This window comes from Kryptolebias marmoratus, linkage group LG2 (genome assembly GCF_001649575.2).
Source record: "Kryptolebias marmoratus isolate JLee-2015 linkage group LG2, ASM164957v2, whole genome shotgun sequence".
NCBI lineage: Eukaryota > Metazoa > Chordata > Actinopteri > Cyprinodontiformes > Rivulidae > Kryptolebias > Kryptolebias marmoratus.
Window position 1 is genome coordinate 2769210 of NC_051431.1, and position 23263 is coordinate 2792472.

Here is a 23263-nt window from a genome sequence, read left to right on the forward strand (position 1 = left end):
GGCGGAGACTGACCTAAAGTTTAGCTGACGTAGGTCGAGGGGCGCTACTCGGATCCAGCGACACCAACAAATTAATCCACTCGAAATCTTGAATTCTAGTCTGTGCATTAAATCTCAATATTTTTGCTTTAAACAATAGTTTTGTGGACTGTTTCTGTTTTAAAAGGACACATCCTCCTCCTTTGCCGCTCGTCATCAATTTTAGTCTGTAATAAATAAAAGGAGCGAATCCAGTGTAACCACTTTTCAGACCCCGAGTGTTTTCTATTTCTTCTTTTTTTAAAGCGATTAATAGGGGCCACCGAAGACGGTGGGAATTTTATGTTATTTTTAAATATGGGTTAAAATGTTAAATAACATATTTGTGTTTTGTGTAACTTACGTAACAAAATTAATATGAACGGCAAACATTTAGGTAGGAACCAAACTGTGATATTTGCACGGGACCGGATATGGCGGGCAGTTTAAACCACCGGATGTGACGTATAGATCTCAAACCGTTCGTTTTTCTTTTTCAAGTTTGGCTTTTTTCTGCTAATTATCGCAATTGCTGTTCGTACTTTATAATTTTCCCACTTTTGAAAGTAAATCATTACAAGTTTTGTACGCTTTACATGTCTCATTCGGTTGTGATGTTGGCGATAAAGAGGTGGTCCTCTGGGTGAGACAAGCTAACCTTAATTAGCTTCAGCCGCTTTGGGGAAATGTCCGTGTGCATATCTGAGGAAAATGAAAAGAAAAGTGTCGAAATTACGACTGAGTCCCAACGAAGAGGCACGGATAATACGAGAGGAGCATGAAAGGAGGAGAAAACTACGAATACAGCAGGTAATGTTAGGATAAATCTGAATCTTCACTTCATATTTACCCTTATTTCCTAAACGTGTAGTTCTCTTACAAAGAGAAAATGAATAGATCGAGTGTTTCTGATTATTTACCCATATTGCAGCTTAATTTTCACAGCTGTTGTAAAGATACACGCTTTATTAAAGTCAAAAAGAACGATTTACTTGCAGAAGCACTCTCTAACTAAAAGGAAATGGCTGTTATATTTGCTTCTGTGATGGTAATAATTAAACTTTCCACATGAAGTGCTTGTTGCACCCATTTTAGATCTGTGTGGCAGTTACTCATTATTCTATGTGTGTTAATAAGATTTTCAAAAGACTATTTTGTTAAAAAGAAATAAATTGAAAGAGCTTGGAAAGAACTTTCAAATGCAAATCATATAAAAATATAAAAGTTACAGCGTTTAAAACATAATTCTGGGTAAAATATCGTCCTGAATTTCTATTTAACATAGTGAAAAGTTGCCACAAAATAGGCATATTTATTATAATTGTTTTTAGATTTTGGTGTAAAACCGGACATCTTAATAATGTTCAAAGTGTTTTACTTGTTAGTGGGGGGAAAAAAGCATAAAGTGATGAATCAATTCAGGTTATTTTTAGTTTATAGGAAGTTGAAAACATGAACTAACAGACTAATAGGTTGTTTTGAAAATTCATGGATAGGAATCAAGTCGTAGCTGAATGATACTAAAGTACTTTACTGATTTTACTCAACCTTGATGTGGGGTTTAGGCTGCCTCAGCTTGGTTCAGTTTGTCAGCTTCGTTTAAAGCACACGTTTCAAAGGAAGCTCTTTGCTTTTCTGTCCAGGTGCGGGACCAGCAGAGGTACATCGCCCTGCAGATCCGCCGAGAGGTCGAGCAGAGACGGCAGTGTGAGCTGCGACAGCTGGAGCAGGAGCTGAGGGAGGACTGGGAGCGCCAACAGAGGGACAAACTCCAGACGCTGCAGAGGTTATACCAAGAGAGCCTGCAGCTTCTCGGCCAGGGCCACAGGAGCGCAAAAGAAAATGTAAGAGACAGCAGCCATAATCAGCCTGTATTAGTTAAAGAGTAGAAGTTGATGAAGCTCTCGCAGTCTGTAGGTGCGGTTTGTAGCACTGATGTTGTGGCAAACAAGGTGCAGGATGGAAAAATGTGACTGAAGTCATCTTACAGTCATTACAAAAACATGCTGAAATGAAAGAGTTTGTGACTAATTGAGATCTTCTTGCTTTAGGAACCTGACCTGGCAGCTGTCGCTCAGAGGGAGGAGGAAAATCAGGCCAAAGCAGAGGAGCGTTATCGAGAAGCCCTGAAGGAGCTCAAAACGCAAAAGATCCGAGATCATGAGAGGCAAAACCAGTAAGACGTGTGATTAAAAGCTAGTTTTTATGTTTGATTTTGATTAGAATTACCAAAACTTCGTCTTTGCTCATCTGTAGACCCATTAATGCCAGGAAGAAGGCTCTACAGGCAGAAAGGGAAAGATCAGCGAAGGTGGCCAGCCTCCCTCCTCCTCCTCCAAACCCCATCCAGGTAATCTGCCTGAATATTAAACTGTTTTCTGTTAAACTGATGAAACAGATTGGCTGCTTTGTATCTGAGTATCTGCAGAAACTGGGAACAAATAATAATAAAAAAGCACTAATAAAGTTGAAACCCTCAGATTTTATGGTAAATTACTGATTTTATCATATCATATTATTACCAAAGGATTTTTTGTTAGGGTTTGATTGATAAATTATTAAAAGAAAAAAACTTCCACTTGTCTTTGCTTCGGACATTAACCACATTCTGATTCTTTGATGAGTTATAAAACCCTAACTATCCACGTAAACTCTAAGCTTTGATCACAATGAAGAAACCTTTTCTGTTGTGGAGTTTGATGCAGGTTTGTCAGAACATCAGAGTTTCATCTTCTGTGGGAGAGACTAAGACGTAAAGTTGCATTTTTGTTTATAACAACTTCTCTGTTGAGATTTCTTTTCTTTAAAACAAACAGGACTGTAAACAGCTGCCCAGAGTGACTTCTATCTTAAATATTATGTCTGCAGTGAAGGTAACTGACTCTTCTTGTTCAAGCAGAACATTGATGTCAAGAAGCCACGTGTCGTGAAGCGATGTGACCCGAGTGCCTTTGCTACCACACATTACCACATGCTAAAGAGCACCGTAGAGAGGGAGGCAGAAACTGCTCAGGTGAGAGATTTGTGATTAGTTTTTTATTTTTCAGATTTGGATTGTCAGACTTCTAATCTGTGGTTGGATCTGCAGCCCGATGCCCACAGGGAGGCCGAGCTGGAGGCCAGGAGGCTGCAGCAGCTGCAGAAGGAGGAGAAGAGGAGGAGGGAGGAGCAGCTGGAGAAAGCTCGAGTCAGGGGGAGGCAGGCTCTGAGGAGGGAGCAGCTTGTGCAGGTAGTTCATGTCGATTTACTCTGCTGTTACCAGCACTGCTGAAACATTACCTGACTGCATGAAAACGGCTTTAAAGTGGGCGATCAGCCATAACATTATGATCCCTTGTCTAATACTGACCAGACTAAGAACATCTTGTCCAGGAGTTTTTGTTGCTGGGATGTCATCAGTCAGACAGCTGGGTATGGTTTGCTTCCCACAGAATGATGCATTACTGATTCTGCTTTAAGTAGTCAATACATTACTGTACATGCTCCTGTCTCTCATGGTAATAGTTTGCTTTAAAGGTTATGAATACTAATGATGCTAAGAAAACAACCCACTCCTTGTCCGAAACTAGATGGTCTGAAAAAATGTGTAAAAGACCTACAAGACTAACCATGAACATTTAAATAAGAGAAAACAGTAGTATTAGTGGTTGGACACACATTTCATTGTAATATCTGAGACATTGAATAGAAACAATAAAAGTAAACCCTGGATTTTCACCTGGATGTCAGAACGCCAGCCTGGATTTCTGTGAGAAGTATTTTGGAGCTGCTGTTCCTGACCCATCCTTGTTTTTCTTCTCCAGGATCGGGAGCGTTTGCTGGTTGAGCTGGAGCACCTGCAGCAGACGGACCTGCTGAGGAGGAGACAACAGGTATCACAGATGCCACCGCAGATCTTTCAGCCTCTCTACAAGAGACAGGAGACAAGAGAGGACTTTCAGAGGGAGATGGAGTTCGCCTTTGAGGACATGTACACCGGAGAGAGGCGTGAGGACTGTTCTGTGTACAACTTCACTGTGAATATGTTTGAAATTAATTACCAGAGGACAGCAGTGTGTCTGCTTGATTCCATAGATCTCTAATAGATCCTCCCTGAACCTCATGTGTCTCATCTCAGGAGTTAAAGGTGACCTGGTGGTCCAGCTGATACCCGAGCCTCTTCCAGCTTCTTCCACTGGCAGCCGGGACCAGGAGCTGGACGTTACTTTGGATGAAACCTCCACGTCTGAAGCAGAACATGTACAAAATGACACAGAGCAGGAAGCTGGAAGCACTGAGCAGGAACCATCAGCTGAAGGTGAAGAGAAAAAAACATACATTTATTAATGTTTTAAATGATTTAAAAATATTTTTAGTCTTCACTTAAAATCTGTATGAAGATATTTATTCCTGTTTTATTTAATTGTGAACTTCTTATAATAAACATCCCAAACTTCAGTAAACAATCCAGATTATTAAAACTTTTTTTAAGCTACAGTGGAGCCTTCGAGGCCCGCTCCCAGACGGGCACTGAGGAAACTCCTGGATCGCATCAGGAGCCAGAGGAACGAGTGGGTTGACAGCAGCAGCCGTGTTTGTGATTCTCCGACTGTCACGGATCAGATCCCAGAGCGGGACTCAACCATCGAATCAGGATCTTTACAGAGTGAAGAGAAACATAAACAGACCTTCATCGGGATCCATGAGCCCACCATCCCTCCACCAGGTGACTCCTTCACCGTCTTTATGTATTTATAGTCTTACAGAAAAGTTTTTGTTTATTTCTGATTGTTCTCATTTTTATGTTGATGATTTTTTTTTGTTTTTTCAAGCAGCTGTGGAGCTTAGAAACCAGCCAGACAGTTCCCTTCCTGATGTTCTCGTCAGCAAAATTCAAGAATTTGAAGAAGAACGAAAGAAAAGGGTAAATACCAATTAATGGTTATTTTACAAGGCAAATATATATTTTTTACTTTGTGCACTTTGATGTGGACTAAAGCAATAAATCAACAATTAAAACTAGTAAATTAGTAAAGAAAACAAAGCTTTTAGTTTGGTTGTGGTCTCACGAAGCCTTTCTTTGTTCCCAGGAAGAGGAGCTGGAGACGGAGAAACGGCAGCAGTTGTTTCTCCTGCAGGAGCTGGAAGAGCAGAAAGCCAAACTGGAACAGATGCTGCTCGAGGCTCAGCAGGAGAGGGAACACCTGAAGGCTGCTGTGACTCAGGAAACAACCCTTAACCAACCAGAAGAACCCGTACGGGACCAGGAGGTCACCCCCGGTTTAACCACCGAGGTACGTTTAAATCATATGTGGACATTTCATAGTTGCTCCTGGTAATAATTAGTATTTAGTATTTGGGAACAGCTTTAGTCCAGTGGTAGGGAGGTCGTCTTCCAGTCAGAGGATTTGGGGTTTGATCCACAGCTTGTACTACATCCTGAGGTGTCTGTGGGCTGAACACGGATCCCCGATATGCTTCTCAGTGTATGAGTGATGATAAAAAGGTGCTGCATGTAGACTGTAAAATGTATAATAGAAAGCTCTGAATGAGCTTTTGTAAATAATAGCTGTTATTTATCTGTGTGTGCAGTCGGCTCCTCCTGCAGGTGAAGACGATCACACCAGAAGAATCAGAGAATACCAGCAGAGGCTGTTGGAGCAGAACAGGTAGGATTTCACATAGATGTTCTCCAAAGCCAGCAGAAACTGAAAAAGTCAGATTTATGTTATCTATTTTTTAAGAGTTCACCAGAGGTCAGTGGAAGTGGCTCGTCAGCGTTTGGAAGAGTACCAACAAGCTCTACAAATTCGCCACAACATGACCACCAGGTCAATGCTGCCTGTTGTCCGGCCTCCAAGCATCATCCCTCTGCATAGTACACAGTCTGATCACCTTCCAGCTCCTCCTCAGCTCCCCACTACACCTGCAGTGCCTCCATTTATTCAGGATGAAGCACAAATCTCAGAGGAAGTTGTCAGAAGACACTCTGAGGCGTTGGCTTCACCTCCCCGTCCTGCTTTCAGTGTGAGTTCTGGCTCCAAGTTGCTGTCAGGTGTTTCAGACACTCTGAGGTTACAGAGACCAAACGTAAACGCTTACCTGACTGATAACATAATGAAAAGAGTAACAGAACACTTACCAGAAAGACTAAGACCATCCTCAGTCTCTGAGGAGCAGCTGCCTCACGGACTGTTATCGACACACGAGTCAACCGGCTCACAATCATCCTCTGATCCGCTCCGAGCCGTTAGCCCGGGCTTCCCACCTCTGGATCCAGGCCTGGTCTCCGGAGAGGAGGACATGGAGAGGCAGAGACGAGAGCTGCTGGAGGCTCAGAGACGAGTGATGGAGCAGAGGGAGGCAGTGATGCAGCAGCAGAGGCTGCAGGAAGACGAGAGGCGGAGGAAGGAAGTGGAGATGGAGCAGATGAGGAGACAAAAGGAGACGCTGCAGGCTCTCATCGACACTGACGAACAAGTATGTGGGAGAAATCCTGCAGTCAAATAATACGTTTGTAGTTTTACTTTGGAATTAGAAAAATTTAAACATCTAAAATGTTTTAAATGTGAGAACACACCTCCTGATGTCTTTTCTTACCTACAGCCCGTTTCACACCCTCCCCCTGAAGAGCTGGAATCTGAGGATGTTGGTCAACAACGACTGAGGTTGCTCGTCTCCCTGCTGAAGGCCATTGAGGAGTCAAACGGGGGAACTTTATCACACTTAGAGGATCCTGAAGAGAGCGATGACTCCCTTCAACAAACTCCGTCTGACTTTCCTGAGACAGGTAGTGGATGCATTCATTTCAGAACCGGAACATTTGTGATTAATTCGCTTACCTCTTATTAAAAACAAGACTGTTTTAATTGTCCTATGATGAATATTGTTTTTCAGAATTGTAAATTTAGATTTTGTTTTCCTTTTCAGCTCCTGCTGGACCTCCTCAGCCTTCAGGTCTCTTTCATCCTCCTCGAGCACCAAAACCCCCGGTCACACGTGTCAAATTAGGCTTTAAAGAAATAATGACTGAACAGCATGAGCTCAGCGCCATTCAAGAGGTGGAGACTCCTGTCAACATGAGTCATGTCACAGGTCTGATCCGCCTCAGAACCACAGTCGATTCATCGTTTACCCAACGCACACAGAGGGAACGGCTGACTGGTTGTCTTCTGTCTCTAGGTCAGGAGGATAATGTGACAGATTCTTCTCACACTGCAGACCAGGATTCAGAGTCGTTTGTGTCGTCTGATGGGACTCTGCAGACTCTGTCCGTGTCCAGCAGTGGACAACAAACTGCTGAGAGACGAGTCGGCTCAGAGACATCCGTCCATCTTCCCTGGAGGGAGAGACTGCTGTCCGGAGCAGGAACGTCTCCAGAGCATTCAGACTCGGGTACGAACACTGAGGGAGTCAAGATTACAGATGGAGCTGAGATGGTCGATAAAATATTAAGAATGTAAAGTTAGAATAATACTTGTTGGTTCTTGTTTTTCTAGATTCCGTCCTGAAAGTTTTCTCGCCGCTTTCTTCTGATTCTGGGAGAGGAGCTGACTTTTCTGGTCCTGCAAATACCAGCTATAAATCCCCCACGGAGGTAACCAAGGCAGAGAAGATGTAGAAAACTTAACACTGTTTGTGCTTTTCCTGTGAAAGAGTCATGAAACTTTAAAATGACTCTGAAAAGTTTAATATGCAGTGAAAAAAACCTCGGGCCGCAGTTTATTTTCTCCAGTTCAGCTGCAGTTGATGGTGAGATGGTGGTGATGAACAGATGGCTACATTTAAATCCCCTCTGAGGTTCACAAACTTTGTGGATCGATGATGAAAAACAGCCAAATCTGAGAGTTCGGGGCTTCGAGCCTCGGCCTGTGATTATGCTTGAGAAGCTTCTGTGTTTTTTGTTATTGACTCTGTGTGTGTGTGTGTGTGTGTGTGTGTGTGTGTGTTTGAGTGTGTGTGTGCATGTGTGTGTTAGTTTGTCTTTGTTTCTGTGTGCTGAGCGATGATGATAAAATACTCCAACCTGAAGTGTGTTTATTAAAAATACATTTCATGATGGTTTCTACACTTGAACTGAGCTCAGTGAGTCTGTTTGCAGGTAAACAAATTTAATCTGTTTACAAAAATGTGATTTAATGTGACATAAATTAATTGTTCTACTTGTTGTTTGTTTCCTATTGAAACAAATTAAATTTAAATGACAAACATCTTCACCTACATACCTGTGACTTTAATGATGAAGCTCATTTAAACAAGCCACTGGCTACTTTTGTTAGAATAGTCAGAATACTAAACCTTTAAAGATATTTGTGTTTAAAGCTGTCGTCCGCCCAGAACAGCATAGCTCTGTGTGAGAGCAGGAACATGTTTAATTATCTGTTTGTTTGTTCGTAAAACCTTATGTTTTGTGTCAGCGTCTCTGCAGGCCTCCAGAGTCGGTCTGCTTCTCCTCCACCACGATCTCCAGCGGCAGCTACGTCACCACCGACCCCGAGCAAAACGCAGACACCGGTGAGCGGCAGCAGGAGCCTAAAATCCTCACCTGGAATAAACCCACCTGGCAGTAAACTGAGGCTTGTTTTTCATTAATAAACATTTGGAATTGTTTTCTAAATATACCCCTATCTTTGTTTTTCCCTTTTTATTTCAACAGATAAATCTCTGTCCTTCAAACAAGAAAATGGAGCAGATTTAAGCGACGTCTCGTCTCCTTGTGGTCCGACTCTGAGTACAGAGGAAAACTCATCTGCGGGTCGTCCTGCTGCTTCTGTTCATTCAGTGTTTGACGACAGCAGCATCCAGAGAATTATAGATAAATATACCAGGGAGCTCAATGTCTCCCTCGGCTCTGCAGAGACAGCAACAGGTGAATGAAACTCTCAGAAACTAATCACTGGATGTACATCTACACCTGAGTAACTTCTGGAGTTAGCCCAGTTCATGACGGCTGTACAAAACAGGCTAACCCTCAGTTGCAGATATTGAGCTAAAATCTGGTTTGGAAGTAGCTGAAGGTCATCCTCAGCACATACAATGAGCACAAACAGATCTTTGCTCTAAACTTTAGCACGTTTATTAAAAATATTTTTTCTTCCACTCCAGTTAGTCACTTGAATAACTTCAGTTATGGACACACAAACACGGTCTCGTCTGATAGTTGTGTGAAATAACTTGTCAAACTGTCCGTTTTGGAAGAAATGATTTGTTGTAATGTTGTGTTTCTGCTCTGATGGAACGCAGTAAAGTTTTCATGTAGACGAGTCTGGCTCTTCAGTTTCTCATCTGTTGTTTTTGTTGTTGTCAGGGAGGATGATGGAGGATGAAAACTCAGCAGCTCGTCAGTCCTTTCTGTCGCACACAGCAGGAGCTCAGAGGAGCGTCCCGGTCAGTTTCTACTGAAATAATAAGTTCTTAATGAACAACAAACCTAAAACCTGTTAAAAACACATGAAGCTGCATGTACTGTTAGTTACATTGTGTTTTTTTTAGGTGGAAGGCAGTTGTTGGGTCACGTCTGTTGAATCTAAATGTTTACGTACAGAAACTGAGATTTATCTTACAGAATTTAATATGCTGATTTTTCAGAATATCAATATAAATTCAGTAAACATCCCTAAACCTGAAAGATGTTTTATTTTTGGATGTTTTTCCAGGACCTGAACAGCACCGTCCATCCCAACTTGGAGCATTTCTCCACTGATCAGGACTCTTTCCAGCCTTTGATTGGTCACCTGACTGACCAATCATCGTGTCTCGCCGCTGACCAGAGGGAGTCGGTTCTGGAGCAGCTGGTCGGACAGCCGTCAGCTCACTCTTCGATGATTGGTCCCCTGCCGAGCTTCGATCAGGGCGGGTGGGACTCCACTCTGAGTCGGATGATTGGCCGCCTCTCCCATCAGTCCGGCTCTCTTTGGCTGAGTCCTGGGCAGGACTTTTATGCCGGTCAGCTGATGGGTCGGGTGGCGTCTGAGTCATCGTGGTTGGATGGAAGTCCAGAGGAGAGTCAGATGAGACCGCTGATCGGGGAGCTGGATGAGTCTGCTGACCAACACAGTGGAAGCTCAGGTAAAAGAGTTGCTATGTGCTTATGTGTGGCTCGAAAAATAATTATTCCTTTAGTCCCATTGCTCCTAAAACATGCCAGTTTATCACCCACACGTCCTCTGAGTTCAGGTCTGGTCATGACTCAGCTGCTGTTTACAGGGGAAAGTAGCAGTGTGGTTCTTGGTGTTGTGCCGTCAGACCGGACGTCCCCTCCAGAAGCGCCGCCTAGTAGCGTGCCTGTCCCAGATGTTACTCCACATCTGCAGGACCCAAGCAGCACAGTGGACCTGGACTCTCAAGGGGCTGAAGAAGGTGAGCTTAAAAAGATTTGAGTAAAGATTTAACTCCAAAAAACGTCCTGAGGGTTATGATGGAATGAGGAAAAACGACCTCTTTTCAACCATCTTTACTGTTTCCAGGCTCAGATTTGTTCCACCCATTGGAGGCTGAAATCACCCACAATGAAACAGCTGACCCCTCAATGACCTTTCACCTGCCTGAACACAATGTTTCTGACACTCCTGAAGGATATTCAGCCAGCGGGGAGCACTTCGAACCGTCACCTGAGCAGCTTCGAACAGAGGAGCAGAAGCGCTGCAGATCCTCCCCCTCTCTACAAGAATCCTTCTCCCAGCTTCTTATCTCTGAATGTCCCCCCCAGGAGTCGATTCTTATCATGTCCCCCTCCTTAAAGACAGATGTGGAGCAAAACTCTTATCTCCTGTCAAATTTAAGCATGTGTTGTGACACAGCAGCTCAGAGGACAGGGGTTTCTGAAATGCACAAAGATTTAGACCCAGTCCTCGAACATTGTGCAGGAGAGAAGTTTGATCAAGAAGAAAACCAGATGGATTTTTTTCCTTCTTCAGAAAAGATAATAGTACGTTTTACTCCATATCATAGTAAATTTTAGCAGTTCTTTCAATCATTGACTCACTTATCGTCCTGTTTTCCTGTATGCCAGGAAGCAGCTGGTGAGAAGGGGATCCTTGAGCAGTCTGAGATAACATTAGTGAGTCTGACAGACACCACGCTCCAGGATGAGGAGACGACCATCACAGAGGAGATGGTTCAGGAAGATGACCTTTCAGAGGGACTCAAAAAGGATGACCAGACGGAGACAGAGGTATAAAAACTCCAGTTCTGAATGAAGGTCAAAGATGCTCACTGTTTGATTCGACTTGTGCTTCAGGTCTGTTTATGACCTTTTAAACACCAAATCTGTCCACTAGGAGCTTCAGTCTACATCATTCCCAAAGGAGACTCCTGAGGAGGACTGTCAGACACATTCAGGTAGGATGAAGAGACCTACAGACTAAAATATGACATTTCTTTAAAGCCTTGGGAAAAAGTTAGGGGGTTCTGTGAGTATTTATGAATTTTTATGACCCTAAACACCCATAATACCAAAAATATGCAGTGAAATGCACACTAGCAGTACATGCTGTCTTATCTCTAAAATGGACTTTAAAATATAATATATAATTTGGACAATTTCTATAAAATTGCAATCTTAACTTCATGCTAATCTACTCATTTTTTGTAGCTTTTAAGCAGCTTTAAAATTTTGCACACAGATATACAAAAACGGCTCAGGTTTTGAAGCATTATTGAAATTTAAACATATGTGGCACTAATAAAATCTGTATACCGCCCCCTCCTTACCACAGCCTTGTGTTGCTTTTAATGTTTATTTTGCATAATGAGATTTATTGTAGGGACATTTCCCTGAAGAGGAAATATTTGTTTTGTTCTAAACTTGTTTTCAGCCACAGCTTGTGAAGACTGACATGTTCTCTTCCCCTCCTCGTGTTCAGGGACCACCCTGGAGTTTCAGTGGGGTCCAAGCAAAGACCTGCAGGACGTCTTCCAGCAGAAGCGCTCGGCTCTTCTTCAGAGATCCAACCGCAGGGTGGAGGAGCTCAAAGCCAAAGGAGCTCAGAGCCGAGGCACAGAACCTGTCACCTGCAAGGCCAAAACTACATCCCAACCTCAGAAGAACTGTAGCAGGGCAAAGGGAGGACAGGCTGCACAGAAAAGGCCACCACTTCCCTCTTCAGGTTCGTTATATTCTTCACACTTAGTTTAAAACTTATTTTTGTTGAACTAACGCTACATGTGCCAGTGGCCCTGAAGTTAGAGCCAAAACTGGTTCTCTTTAGCTAAAAACTTTTTTTTTGTTCTAAATTTTACTTCACACTGCACAAAGTCTCTCTGGATTCTACATAGAAGAAACAAGAGTTCTTTAAACAAAAGAAATTCACTTAAAAATCTTGTTAACTAGTGTTACTGTGGTTTTAATACAGCAGTGGGAATGAAGTTAAATGTACCTCAAACCCATTATTGATTCTGTAGATAAATAAACATGACTTTCTTGACCCAAACATAAATCCGCACCTTTTAACAACCTTATTATTTCCCCTCAGTTAGTGGCTCCAACATGAAAAAAGTCGAGGTGAAGATCTGCACACCTGAGCAGAGGAAACATGATCTTTCTGTGATGCACAAGAGAACTCAGAGGTACCGCCTGGATGTCATTTCATTTCCCCTCCGTTCACTCAGAAAAGCCCTGGGTGTTGGCTGACTGAGGGATCTGATCTCTGCAGGTTGTACGAGCAGCTGGAGGAGGTGAAACAGCAGAAAACCATCAGGAGCAGGCAGGAAGATTACGCCAGAAACAGACTGAAGGCCAAGGAGTTCCACAAGGTATTTATTTTAAAAAACGACCTGCAGGTATCAAACTGCTGCAGTGCTTGACTGAACTTCTGAGGTAATTTTTATTTTTGTCTCCACAGAAAACGTTACAGAAGCTTCGTGCCAAACAGACTCCACAGTGACATGAAATTAATCTTGATTTGAATCTTTTAAATTTCTAATTTAATTTATATTTCATTATTTAATTGTAGTTTTTAAATTAATAAACTGTTTTATGAAGAGTTTGGTCTGAAAATTAATTATCTGTTGCTACATTTAAGTAAATAGCTGAATGCAAGATAATAAAAATCAACTTTCAAACTAATTTTTAAAGTAAAACAAACAAAAAAAGGCATTTATGGGACTGAGATGGCAAACACAAACCACTGGGTAAGTTCATATGAAGCACTATGTTCGAACTGATCTGTCATTACAGCTTCCAGGAGACCAGCAGCCACTTGGAGGTAAATATTAATCGAAGCATAAAAAATCCTTTAAATACGGTTTCAGAAGCTTTTAAAATGAAGGATGAGCTGCCCTCAACTGAACAGATATTAGTTTTGGCGTTAGCAACACGGCTCCTCTCAGAGATGCCTCTTCAGGCTTTCCTGCAGTGAAGTTTACAGTTTGGAGAAAACCGCCGTCTTGGGGCTCTTCTTCTCGATGGCAGCCTGAGCAGATTTCGTCAGATCTTCAGTCTGAAGCATGCTCATGTTCCACGTGGCCTGGAAAAGTGGAAACAGGGCTGGGACTGAGTTCAACCTGGTGTTTCTTTAGCAGAAATCAGGTTTTTAAAAACCTAAGACTTGATTTTAATTCTCTTTTTGTTGTAACTAATACAACCAGACCAGATTTATGACCTGCATTTGTAACTGGAGAAGCAGAAGTTATCAGTTATATGACAGTCATGAATTAATTTGTCTTCTCTAAAACATAACTTATGAACTCACGTAGCCACATGTTTTTGATGCATCTGAGTCTGTACCACAATCAATAGGTTATAAAACTGATTTGTTTTACTGAAACAAGGTGGCGTCTCCTGCTGGATGTATTACTGAGAGAAAAAAAAATCAGACACCTGAGAGCCATCTTTTGTACAGGACTCTGCAGACAAGCGCTTACAGTTTAGTGGCAAATCATTAAACTTATCTGAATAAATGTAAAATTTGCCCTTTTATAATAATTTCTGGTGGTTTTCAGAAATAAAAGGTTCAGTTTCTAGATGAAGAGAAGCTCAAACATCCACAGAGGTGTGAGATATCCTCACCATGAAGTGCAGTCCTTCATCTACGCTGTGATCTCTGGAATAGATGAGGTTTATTTTGGTTCCCTGCACAGCCACAGGGCTGCGACCGGCGATCTCCCCCGCCATCTCCAGGGCGCCAGCCATCATGGCCTCCTTATCTGCAAACACTCGGCTGCAGGCGGAGGAAAAGAAAAAGAATCATACTTTGTAGCTTCAAAGGCAAGAAACGGCTGCTTTTATTTTATTTTTTGCAAGTGTCAGATCAGCTGAAATAATTTAACTGCTGCAATCAGATTCATCCATCCTGCAAGACAGAAACAGTCGGGCTGACAGCGATACAATAATATAATTGTCTGAAAGCAACAAGCAGAAGAACACTGTCAGCTGATGTTTGTGGACCCAAAACTTTGATGCATGTTCAGAACCATCAATAAGGAAACCTCTTCATATTAAAATTAGTGATTCCCATCCCCTCCTGCATGTTTTAGGTGTTTCCCTGCTTTGACAAACTTGATCTGAATGACTGAGTGATCAACAGGCTTCTGCAGAGAAACAATAAAACATGCAGGATGGTGCTCCTCGAGGACCAGGGTTGGGAATCACTGCTGGCAGGTGATAATGTATTTTCCTGTGTCTTTTTTGCTCATTTTCTGTCATTTCCAAAGTAATCATTGGATGTACATCTAACAACTGGTTAACGTTTGGAGTCAACCCCATTCAAGATGGCTGCCACAGTTAATCAATCTTACAAAAAATAACTGCAACTCAGTCAGTTTTACAGATATTGAGCTAAATCTTGTTGTGGTGGTAGCTGAGAGTCATCCCCAACAAGAGCTAACGGATGGTGCGACATCTTGCAATATTTCTGGCTAAATTATGGCAGGAAATACACATTTCTTCAAGTACTGCTCAGCCGTCTACACTAATTTACACTCATAAAGACATTTTCTTGTCATCTTTTTAAAAGTGGTTTTCATCAGTAGTTCCTAAGGCTTTCTGAACGTCACTCAAAGGCTTCAGCTGCTTTTTCACTCACTGTCAGTCCAGTTAAAGAAATTAAGGTTGGCTCAAGAGTAACAGTTTACTTCACTTTGATTGTACTGAAGTGTAGAAGCACTACAAACAGTCTGGTTTCATTAGATCATCCACATTTGGTCAGCTGAATAGACCTTAATTTAAGATGAATTTGAGCATTTTGTCAGATTAAATGAAAAACAGCAGCTGCAGTCGGGTTTTCTTCTGCAGAATTTGTGACTCTGGTATTTGAAGGATGTGTTTTTACCTGACCAATCCGCTGCTCTTGGCCTCATCAGCATACATTTTCCGGGCTGTCAGAGCGAGCTCATTTACCAGACTGTGGGGATCAGAGATGGAGTTATTAATCAGCCTCGGGCTCTCTGCAGGTGTTAAAATGTGGGGTTTACCTGCGGCTGCCGATCACTTTGGGAAGTCTTTGCAGAGTTCCAACGTCTGCTGCAAGTCCGACATCAACTTCCTGTGGAGCCAGAAACAGAAACCCAGACCCGCAGTGTTTTAACTCTAAACACCGTTTTGTTTTACAACTGTTCCTTCAACACTCTGAAGCTGTAAACTGCTGTCTTCATCCACTCAGATCTTACCTATAAAATCTGAAATCATGACATTCGAAACGATTCACCCTTCCATTGTCAAACTAAAGATGAACTTAATGTCCCAAGAGAAATTTTTCATTGCATCAAAGTTCAGCTCATAGGAGGTTCAGTCAACAAATAAATAAGGAAATTAACATTTTAAATCTTAAACAGCACAGTGATAAAAAGGTCAATATTCTAAGTACAAAAACTAAAATGATTTCTGTCTCTGTATTACTCGAATTTTCCTCAGTTTTTTAGGTTGATTTTTTTTTTCTGTTGTTTCTCCCCCCCTCTTCAAAAAATAATAAATTAAAAGATAAAATCAGACAAATATACCTTAACTTGAAACCAGGCGTCCTGGGTGCAGAGGCGAATGTCACAGGCTGTAATCAGGTCAACACCTGTCAGAGAGAACAACATCTTCACACAAACTAAAAAAACACCAACATGACAGTTTCTTTCACCCCTCAGCCACATTTAGGGAACAGAAAAATAAATAAAAACACTATAAACCAAGCAGCAGTATCCAGATTAACGTTGTAGGTAAATTCAGCTGCTCTGCGGGCACCTCTGAGTTTTCCTTTCAAGAAACTCAAACCACAATCGATAACTTAACACAAAAAGAACAAATAATTATCCTAAAATAAAGAGAAATTTACTAATTACTGCAAAGTGGAATCAATACAGATCCTGTCAAAACAAAAATAATAATTCTGATTTTGTTAAAGAGTAAAAAAGCCTAATATCAGTGGCGCGTTAATAAAACATGAGGATTTATTAGTGTATATTTTATTACACTGAGTTAAAGGCGTCAGCACAATAAACAAGAAGATGATTTAGGTTTATTTTATCAAATGCAACACTGAATATTTTAAATGGAACCAAAAAGAACAAACTTGCTGTAAAAATGTTTTTCACTAATCAGCAGAACTTTACTCAAAGTTTTAAGTGATTTTGATTATTTCTGAAGAGTTAAAACATTTTGTGTTAAAACTTTATTAACTAAGACAAGGAAATATTAGTAATTGTTTCATATAAAGGAAACATTAAGTGTTAGTTTTAAATGTTTAAAAAGTAAAGTTTTAGAGATATTGGTGCTGAGATGTTTTCTCTGTTAAAGTCAAATGTGAGGATTTATTTCTGACAGAGAGACAAATAAAGCTGGTTTATTCATTTAATTTTCTGAGAGAACTGACTTGTTTTTACAATAATATGATGTCCTACCTCCTCCAATACAGGCGCCATGAACAGCCACCACAACAGGCTTTGGACACTACAAGAAAAACAGAATAACTTTATTAACATTTCTGCTGTCAGCTCTTTATTATCCTGCGTGGTTATTAAGAGCTACGACCTTCTCGATGACGGAGAACGTTTCTTGATACTTTGTGATGAATTTCCTGAAGTTCCAGGAGACTCTGGCTGCGTCATCACCTTTTGGCTGGAGGATATCATTCGCCATGTCCATCAAGTCGATACCTGGAAATCAACAGAGCAGAGGGAATAAAAATGGCACCACGGAGAGAAACGATGGCTTCAAGACTGCCTGAAACCCACCAGCCGTGAATATTTTTCCTGCTCCAGAAACGACCACCACTCTGCAGTCTTTGTCCTCGGTGATCTCATTAAAGCACTCAACCATCTCTCTGGAAAACAAAAATACACAAACCTTTCTGTCAGCGTTTCAGCTTTAAATCACTTCGGTTCCATGGGTTTGTTTTCTAAAACAGTTGATCTGAAGATCTGAAAAATATACACATAAAACCGTGTTCTTACAAACAAGATTCACTGAACATAAACAGGAAATATCAAAATAAAACAAACTGACCTGGTTTAAAAATCAAATATTGATTCTTGAATCATTTAAAGAGAAACATGTACAAATGATCCTTTAATTTGCACTTTAGCGCATATCTTGAGCACCTTGACCTACTAAAATATTCATTTGAGTTAAAAAAAAATGAAACTATCTTCCAAACCTCCTCTGGTTTTATTACAACAACCCTGCTTTATGTGTAGCTATATATATTAGATCAGATCATAAAATTCCCAAATTGCTAAAAATAAATAAGGCTGCTAATCCTATATACCAAATAAAAATAAATAAAGCAAAATTACTGCCTCTTTATTGCCGGTCTGCTCTATTTTCTGAATTTTTAGAGATAAATTTAGTAATTGTTGCAGCTAACAGTGGCTTTTTAAAGAGTTAATGTTGATAATTTGATAAATACACAAATGACAGTTTCAACAAGTTTGTTTTTATTTTAAAAAATACCATTAAACAATGTAATTCTTGGATTTTAAGCGAGGATTACCACGACTGAGCGAGCAGATCGGTGACATCCGACAACATAAAGCGCTTCAACCTCAGACAGATTTACAGCTACGTGTGAGACGTCTTTATAAATGTTAGAGTGCCGTGCCTCCAGAAAGCTTTGTTCATGGCGTTGAGTTTGTCGGGCCGGTGCAGCTGGACGTGTGTGATGGACTCAGCTGGACGACTGATGGTCAGGGTGGTGTACGGAGAGGTGGGTCCATCTGAAGACGACATGGTCCTGATGAAGGTCTGAGCAGGAAGCAACAACTTCCTGTCTGAGAAGGAATAAAACAGGAAACATCCACTTTATCTTTCTTTTATCAAATGCAGTCAAAGAAATCAATCATATTAGTATTAAATATATTTACAGACCTACATGAACTATTAATCTTATTTGAGGCAATAATTCTTGTGGTATGAACACAACAAAAACATGATATAAAAGCTTTAAAGTGTTAGAAAAAAAGTCACATACAAGTTAATAAACATTTATTTACTAAAAATAATTTAAAAAGTAAATTTTCTTTTTAAAAATATTTGTCAGACACTCAACATTTATTTTTATGTCTTCATATTTGCACAGTTCTATACCTATAAACTCAGACACATTGTGGGGTTTATTTATCTTTAGGACCTTAAAATGTTTACAGTTGCAATCCCAGTGAAATATTAAAATAAAATATATTTCAGAGTTTGGAAAAACTTTCTGTAATTTAGTTTAGGAAGACAGAGCAAAGCTATCTTTTACCTACACACCTTTCAAAGCTTTTGTTTACCTTCAATGAAGTTATGGCTTAACTACAAACTATTTCACCTTAGAGTCTCACATCCACACACATGTGGACTTTGAATACATTAAAGGACATTTAGTAAAAAATAAAAACACAACAGGTAGAATAAAAACAAACTAGTTGAACTTACATTTGGGGACTGCTGACTTGATAAGGACTGAAAACATCGCCCTTTGAACGCTGCAGAGTCCGGAAGTTTTTCTTACTCATAAAATTAAAGCAAACAGGCAGAATTGAACCAGCTTCACCTGCTGCTAACTAACCCCCAGCCTCGCTAATGATAACTAGCTGCTAGCAGTTAACTTACCCAAAACTCTTTGCTGCTTCAGTTGTTACCCTCCAGATTTAAGAGAAAACACGAGAAATAATGCGACGTTGTTTTACCGCAATTTAAAAAGTAAATATCAAGATTTATAAACCTAAATAGCTATAAAACTCCCATTTGATCTCCTTTGATTAGCTTAGCCTCGCTGCAATTTGCCTCCTACGGTGGCGGATAAGGTCCAAACCACCTGCAGCGAAAATTCACAATAAGTCAGTTTTGGCCCAAAAGCTTCAGAGATTTGCTAGAAAGACGAGGATGAAAAGAAATTTCACGTTTCAACACAATAATAATCAAAACAGAAATGACCTAGACCTGAAGAGAGTTTTGCACAAAGACATCCTGACAATCTGACAAAACGTTTTGGAAAGGATAAGGTAAACCTTAGCAAGTCAAGATGTAACTGAAGGATGTAATTAAATCAGAAAGTACTTCAACAAATTATTAATTAAGAGTGTGCACACTCATCACTTATGCAATCAGCTTATTGCATCTTTTAATGTTTATATTTTATCCTAAAACAACTTTATTTGGAATTTAAAAAAGCTATCTTTAAAAAAATGGCTATAAGTTTTTCAAGATGGCTGCCACAGCTAATTTAAAGAATGGCTGTAGAGCAATCCCCACATAAGTAAACCTCATCTTCTTTAGCAAATTCATCCAGTGGTAAATATTCTGCGAAAATGCAATTTTTTTTTACATTACTTCTTGTCATTCACAAGTGGGTGCTGTAGCACCCTCAACGCCTTGGACTCATCTGCTCAGTCTGAATGTTTCTTTCCACAATTTTTACCAAATCTAAGGTTTATTTTATTTGTTCAGTTTTAATCCTATTTCTAGTTTTATACTTTATTTGAACTAGAATCTAATTAAATTTATTAGAACTATTTTACTTACCACAGGGTTTTATTTTTATGGAAAGAAATATAGTTTTATTTTATCCTAACTTGCATTTATTTACCACTTCATGACTCATGACATGGTTTATGACTTATTTTGGTTATGAATGTATTGTTTTATTATTCACATTTATGTAAATTTAACAATTGTAACATCTACCCTTGTGTTTCTCAGTCAGTAAATTACAATTCTGCACTAAAAGGTGCTGAAACTTATGAGGCACCAACTGCTGCTGCCCATCAAGGGTCAAAGGTCATTGTCAAACTATTTGGATTCCATCATTCTACACGGATAAAGATGATTCACAATTGGAAATATTTAAGACCAATCCTTGCAGGAGTGGATGTCCCTGCAAATTCACCCCGAGGTCAGACTGTGTAATGCTCAGAGAAATGATGAAAAAACAACAACAAGTGCTCCATCTCAGCCTCGACATGATGATCATCACGAGTTCCTGCAGCGTGGAAAGCTGTGGCTGAAAAGCTAACCACAATGGATGAGTTGGTTGATGAGAACTTCACCTCTGCTCAGTGGAAATGCTTTAGCTTTTCCCCAAATGAGACCACAAAACAGCAATTATTTTCAAAGTTTGCACAGACGAGGTTGGCACTTCAAATGGCGACACGACAAATCTATTCAACCACTTAAAGAGACAGCATCAGCTAGGAGAGTAACCACACTGCGGTTAGCTAGTTACTGTTTTACCTTAGGAGATAAACTAAAGTTACCTGTCCAGGTTAAGCCCCGCCTCTTGCACAATGACCGCTGGAGATGGGCACCAGCTCCTCGCGACCCGGAAAGGAAAGAAATGGGTAAAGAAAATAGATGGGTGGATGGTAAACAAAAGTCATGTTAAAATGACTGATGAATAATACAATAACACTTTGCAGAATTGCATTAGCATAAAATAAGATTTTACTTTCTTTTTTTTTACCCATTTTATATAACCCTAAGCAATGTTTGAAACTGACTTTTCCTCCTTGATGTTTTGTTCTTTTTATTTAATCGGACATTTAAATTCATTTAAATTCATTTAATGAATTTATAAACAACAAACAGCACTGCCAAATAATAGTTTATTTGTCATTTTATGATCTGTGTAGTGCTCCTGACGCTGACATTAAATTTTGCTACATTTTTTGTAGATAAAAGCCATAATCAACAAAGTTTGTTGACATGTTTCAGAGAAATATACTTTGAAATACGGTTCTTGTCTGACTGCGTTGAGCCGAGTGTAAAGTTTGGTGGAGGGAGGATCAAGGTGTGGGGTTGTTTTTCAGTAGTCAGTTCCAGTAAAAGGACTTCTTAATGCTTCAGCAAACTAAGACATTTTGGACAATTACCTGCTCCCAACTTTGTGGGAACAGTTTGGGGACAGTCCCTTCCTGTTCCAACATGGCTGAGCACCAGAGCACAAAGCAAGGTCCATAAAGACGAGGATGAGGAAGAACCTGACGGGCCTGCTCAGAGTCCTGACCTCGACTAGAACACCTTCAGGATGAATCAGAGCGGAGACTGACAGTCTTCTGTCCAACATCAGTGTCTGAAGAAAGCAGCAGAGGGTGGACCAACATCAGATTAAACCCTATGGATTAGGAATGAGATGTCACTCAAGTTCATATGCATGTGAAGGAAGACAAGCAAATATTTTTGTCAATATAGTGTGTTGTTTTGTATTAACCAGATTTCTTTAGAATACGTTTAAGACGTGAAAGATGCCATCTGTGTTAAATTTGAAAAACCAGCATTAAACTGAGCAGGTGGCCCCAGGATCCATCTTTCTAACATCTACAGGAAGGGTATCTCTGTCACTGTCGAAGGAAATCCTTATTCAGATAACATTGTTTTGTGTCCATCAGCGCTTAAACTGGACTGGATTTGGAAAAAATAATCTTTTATTGTATATATTTGTCCAAAAATAAGTTATAGAGAATCTACAAAATGAAGCAAACTATTTCCAATTGACTAAAACCTCTCTCTTTTGTTATTTATTATCTAGGCCAACTGAAACTCGACTCAAAAAGATGTATTGTGCTCTTTCACATGAGCCAGCCACAGACTGCATGAAGAAACCTGTACCACTTGTTATTTAATCCGACCATATATCTGTCAAACTGAACATGTGCTTGGAGTATAAAAGTAGGGGTGTGTTTTTTTGGCTGGAAGCTGAGAGCTGCCTCTAAGCCTTCCTGTCTGATTCCAGCAAATCTCTTCTTTGGATCAAAAAGATTTAAGCAACTACAGGCAAAATTCATTAATCAGTAGAGGAGGAATGTTCAGGCTTCACATGTGAATCAAGAACATAAATACATTACAAAACAAGGAAATTTGTGTTTGTTCAAATATTTCTTTATTGTAACAATGCTTCTTGGCAACAAACTACTGGAAAGCTTGTTTATGTCTTTTTAAATGGTGCCACATTTGTAAGGAAAATGCATTTGTGGGTTGAACAGCAGAACTGAGCAGAAACTTGCCAAATCTCTTTCAATGTAAAACAGCGTTTTCTGCTTTTGACTTTTGTTTTGAACTTCTGGTATCCCAGGTGCCTTATTGGTCCGATTGGCAGCACCTGTGAGCATGGACCCTGCTACAGTGGTGTCTACACCAGGAATGCCACATTTGACTGATCTGGAGAGGGACTGCCATAGGGCAACTTCAAGCTGGTGCTCCAAAAAATTAGGTTGCAGGATTTAGGGTAACAGCTTTTTGGTGGAGGCAGTGTGATGGTGTGGGATAGCCTCTCCTTTGTTGGAAAAACAAGGCTTGTCATCATTGGAGGCAATCTCAATGAGAGATATTAATTTGAAGTACTGCAACCGGTAGCAATCCTATATCGTTACAGTCTAGGACTAAACTATACCCTTCTAGACGACAAGGCTTGCCCCCACAGAGCAGGATTTATCACAGACTTTCAGAAATTGGGAGGACCCTTTTGCTGCTAAAGATGACCTCTGCTGAAGCAGAAGTATTCCAGATATACAGTATTACATGGGAACTGGCTCACATACCAATATATTTCTGGACAACAGTTTATGTTTAAAGACAGCTTACACTTTACGAACAAAAATGTTTGGCCACAACCATTAATTGTTGAATGTGGCTGTTTCAGTCAGTGTTTCGACAAGTGAGGGGCAGTCTTAATGTTTCAGCAACCAAAGGAATTTTGAGCAATGTTATGCTTCCAACTTTGTGGCAGCGCTTTGGTAAGTCCCTTTGTCAACATGACGAAGCAAGGACGATAAAAACATGGTTTAACAGGATGGGGGAAAGAACTTGTCAGGCTGGATGGAAACGGAGGTGAACCCAGAGTGCAGACTCATTTCTCAAAAAAAACCT

The 23263-nt window shown here is 40.4% G+C and overlaps 2 protein-coding genes across 9 annotated transcripts; one reads left to right on the plus strand and one right to left on the minus strand.

Annotated features, from left to right (window-relative positions):
* The first annotated feature begins 460 nt into the window (after positions 1-460).
* cep295 (centrosomal protein 295) lies at positions 461-12980 on the plus strand. Of its 4 annotated transcripts, none has more exons than XM_037973013.1 (29): positions 461-828; positions 1662-1862; positions 2070-2194; positions 2275-2368; positions 2915-3031; positions 3107-3247; positions 3822-4005; positions 4136-4315; positions 4490-4723; positions 4830-4921; positions 5088-5291; positions 5590-5666; positions 5742-6477; positions 6604-6787; positions 6928-7092; positions 7180-7392; positions 7497-7594; positions 8415-8511; positions 8654-8866; positions 9305-9384; positions 9654-10065; positions 10204-10356; positions 10464-10924; positions 11009-11170; positions 11277-11337; positions 11862-12104; positions 12471-12564; positions 12651-12750; positions 12840-12980. In XM_037973013.1, the coding sequence occupies exons 1-29, from the start codon at positions 730-732 to the stop codon at positions 12879-12881; spliced, it is 5262 nt and encodes a 1753-aa protein (XP_037828941.1). In that variant the 5' UTR covers positions 461-729; the 3' UTR covers positions 12882-12980. The 4 variants fall into 4 exon arrangements, with proteins under 4 accessions (XP_037828941.1, XP_017292885.1, XP_037828947.1 ...); XM_017437396.3 differs by having other exon boundaries at positions 4833-4921; XM_037973019.1 differs by having other exon boundaries at positions 4496-4723.
* On the minus strand, positions 12735-19221 carry ech1 (enoyl CoA hydratase 1, peroxisomal). Of its 5 annotated transcripts, none has more exons than XM_017437403.3 (11): positions 19013-19221; positions 18836-18885; positions 18021-18189; positions 17155-17243; positions 16952-17076; positions 16822-16870; positions 15934-15998; positions 15409-15479; positions 15267-15338; positions 14006-14156; positions 13326-13463 (listed from the first exon to the last, which is right to left on the minus strand). In XM_017437403.3, exons 2-11 carry the CDS (start codon positions 18870-18872, stop codon positions 13359-13361), a joined length of 933 nt encoding a protein of 310 aa, XP_017292892.1. In that variant the 5' UTR covers positions 18873-18885; positions 19013-19221; the 3' UTR covers positions 13326-13358. The 5 variants fall into 5 exon arrangements, with proteins under 5 accessions (XP_017292889.1, XP_017292892.1, XP_024866641.1 ...); XM_025010873.2 differs by having other exon boundaries at positions 18836-18906; positions 19013-19220; XM_017437401.3 differs by having other exon boundaries at positions 18836-18910; positions 19013-19220.
* Between the last annotated feature and the right edge of the window lie 4042 nt (positions 19222-23263).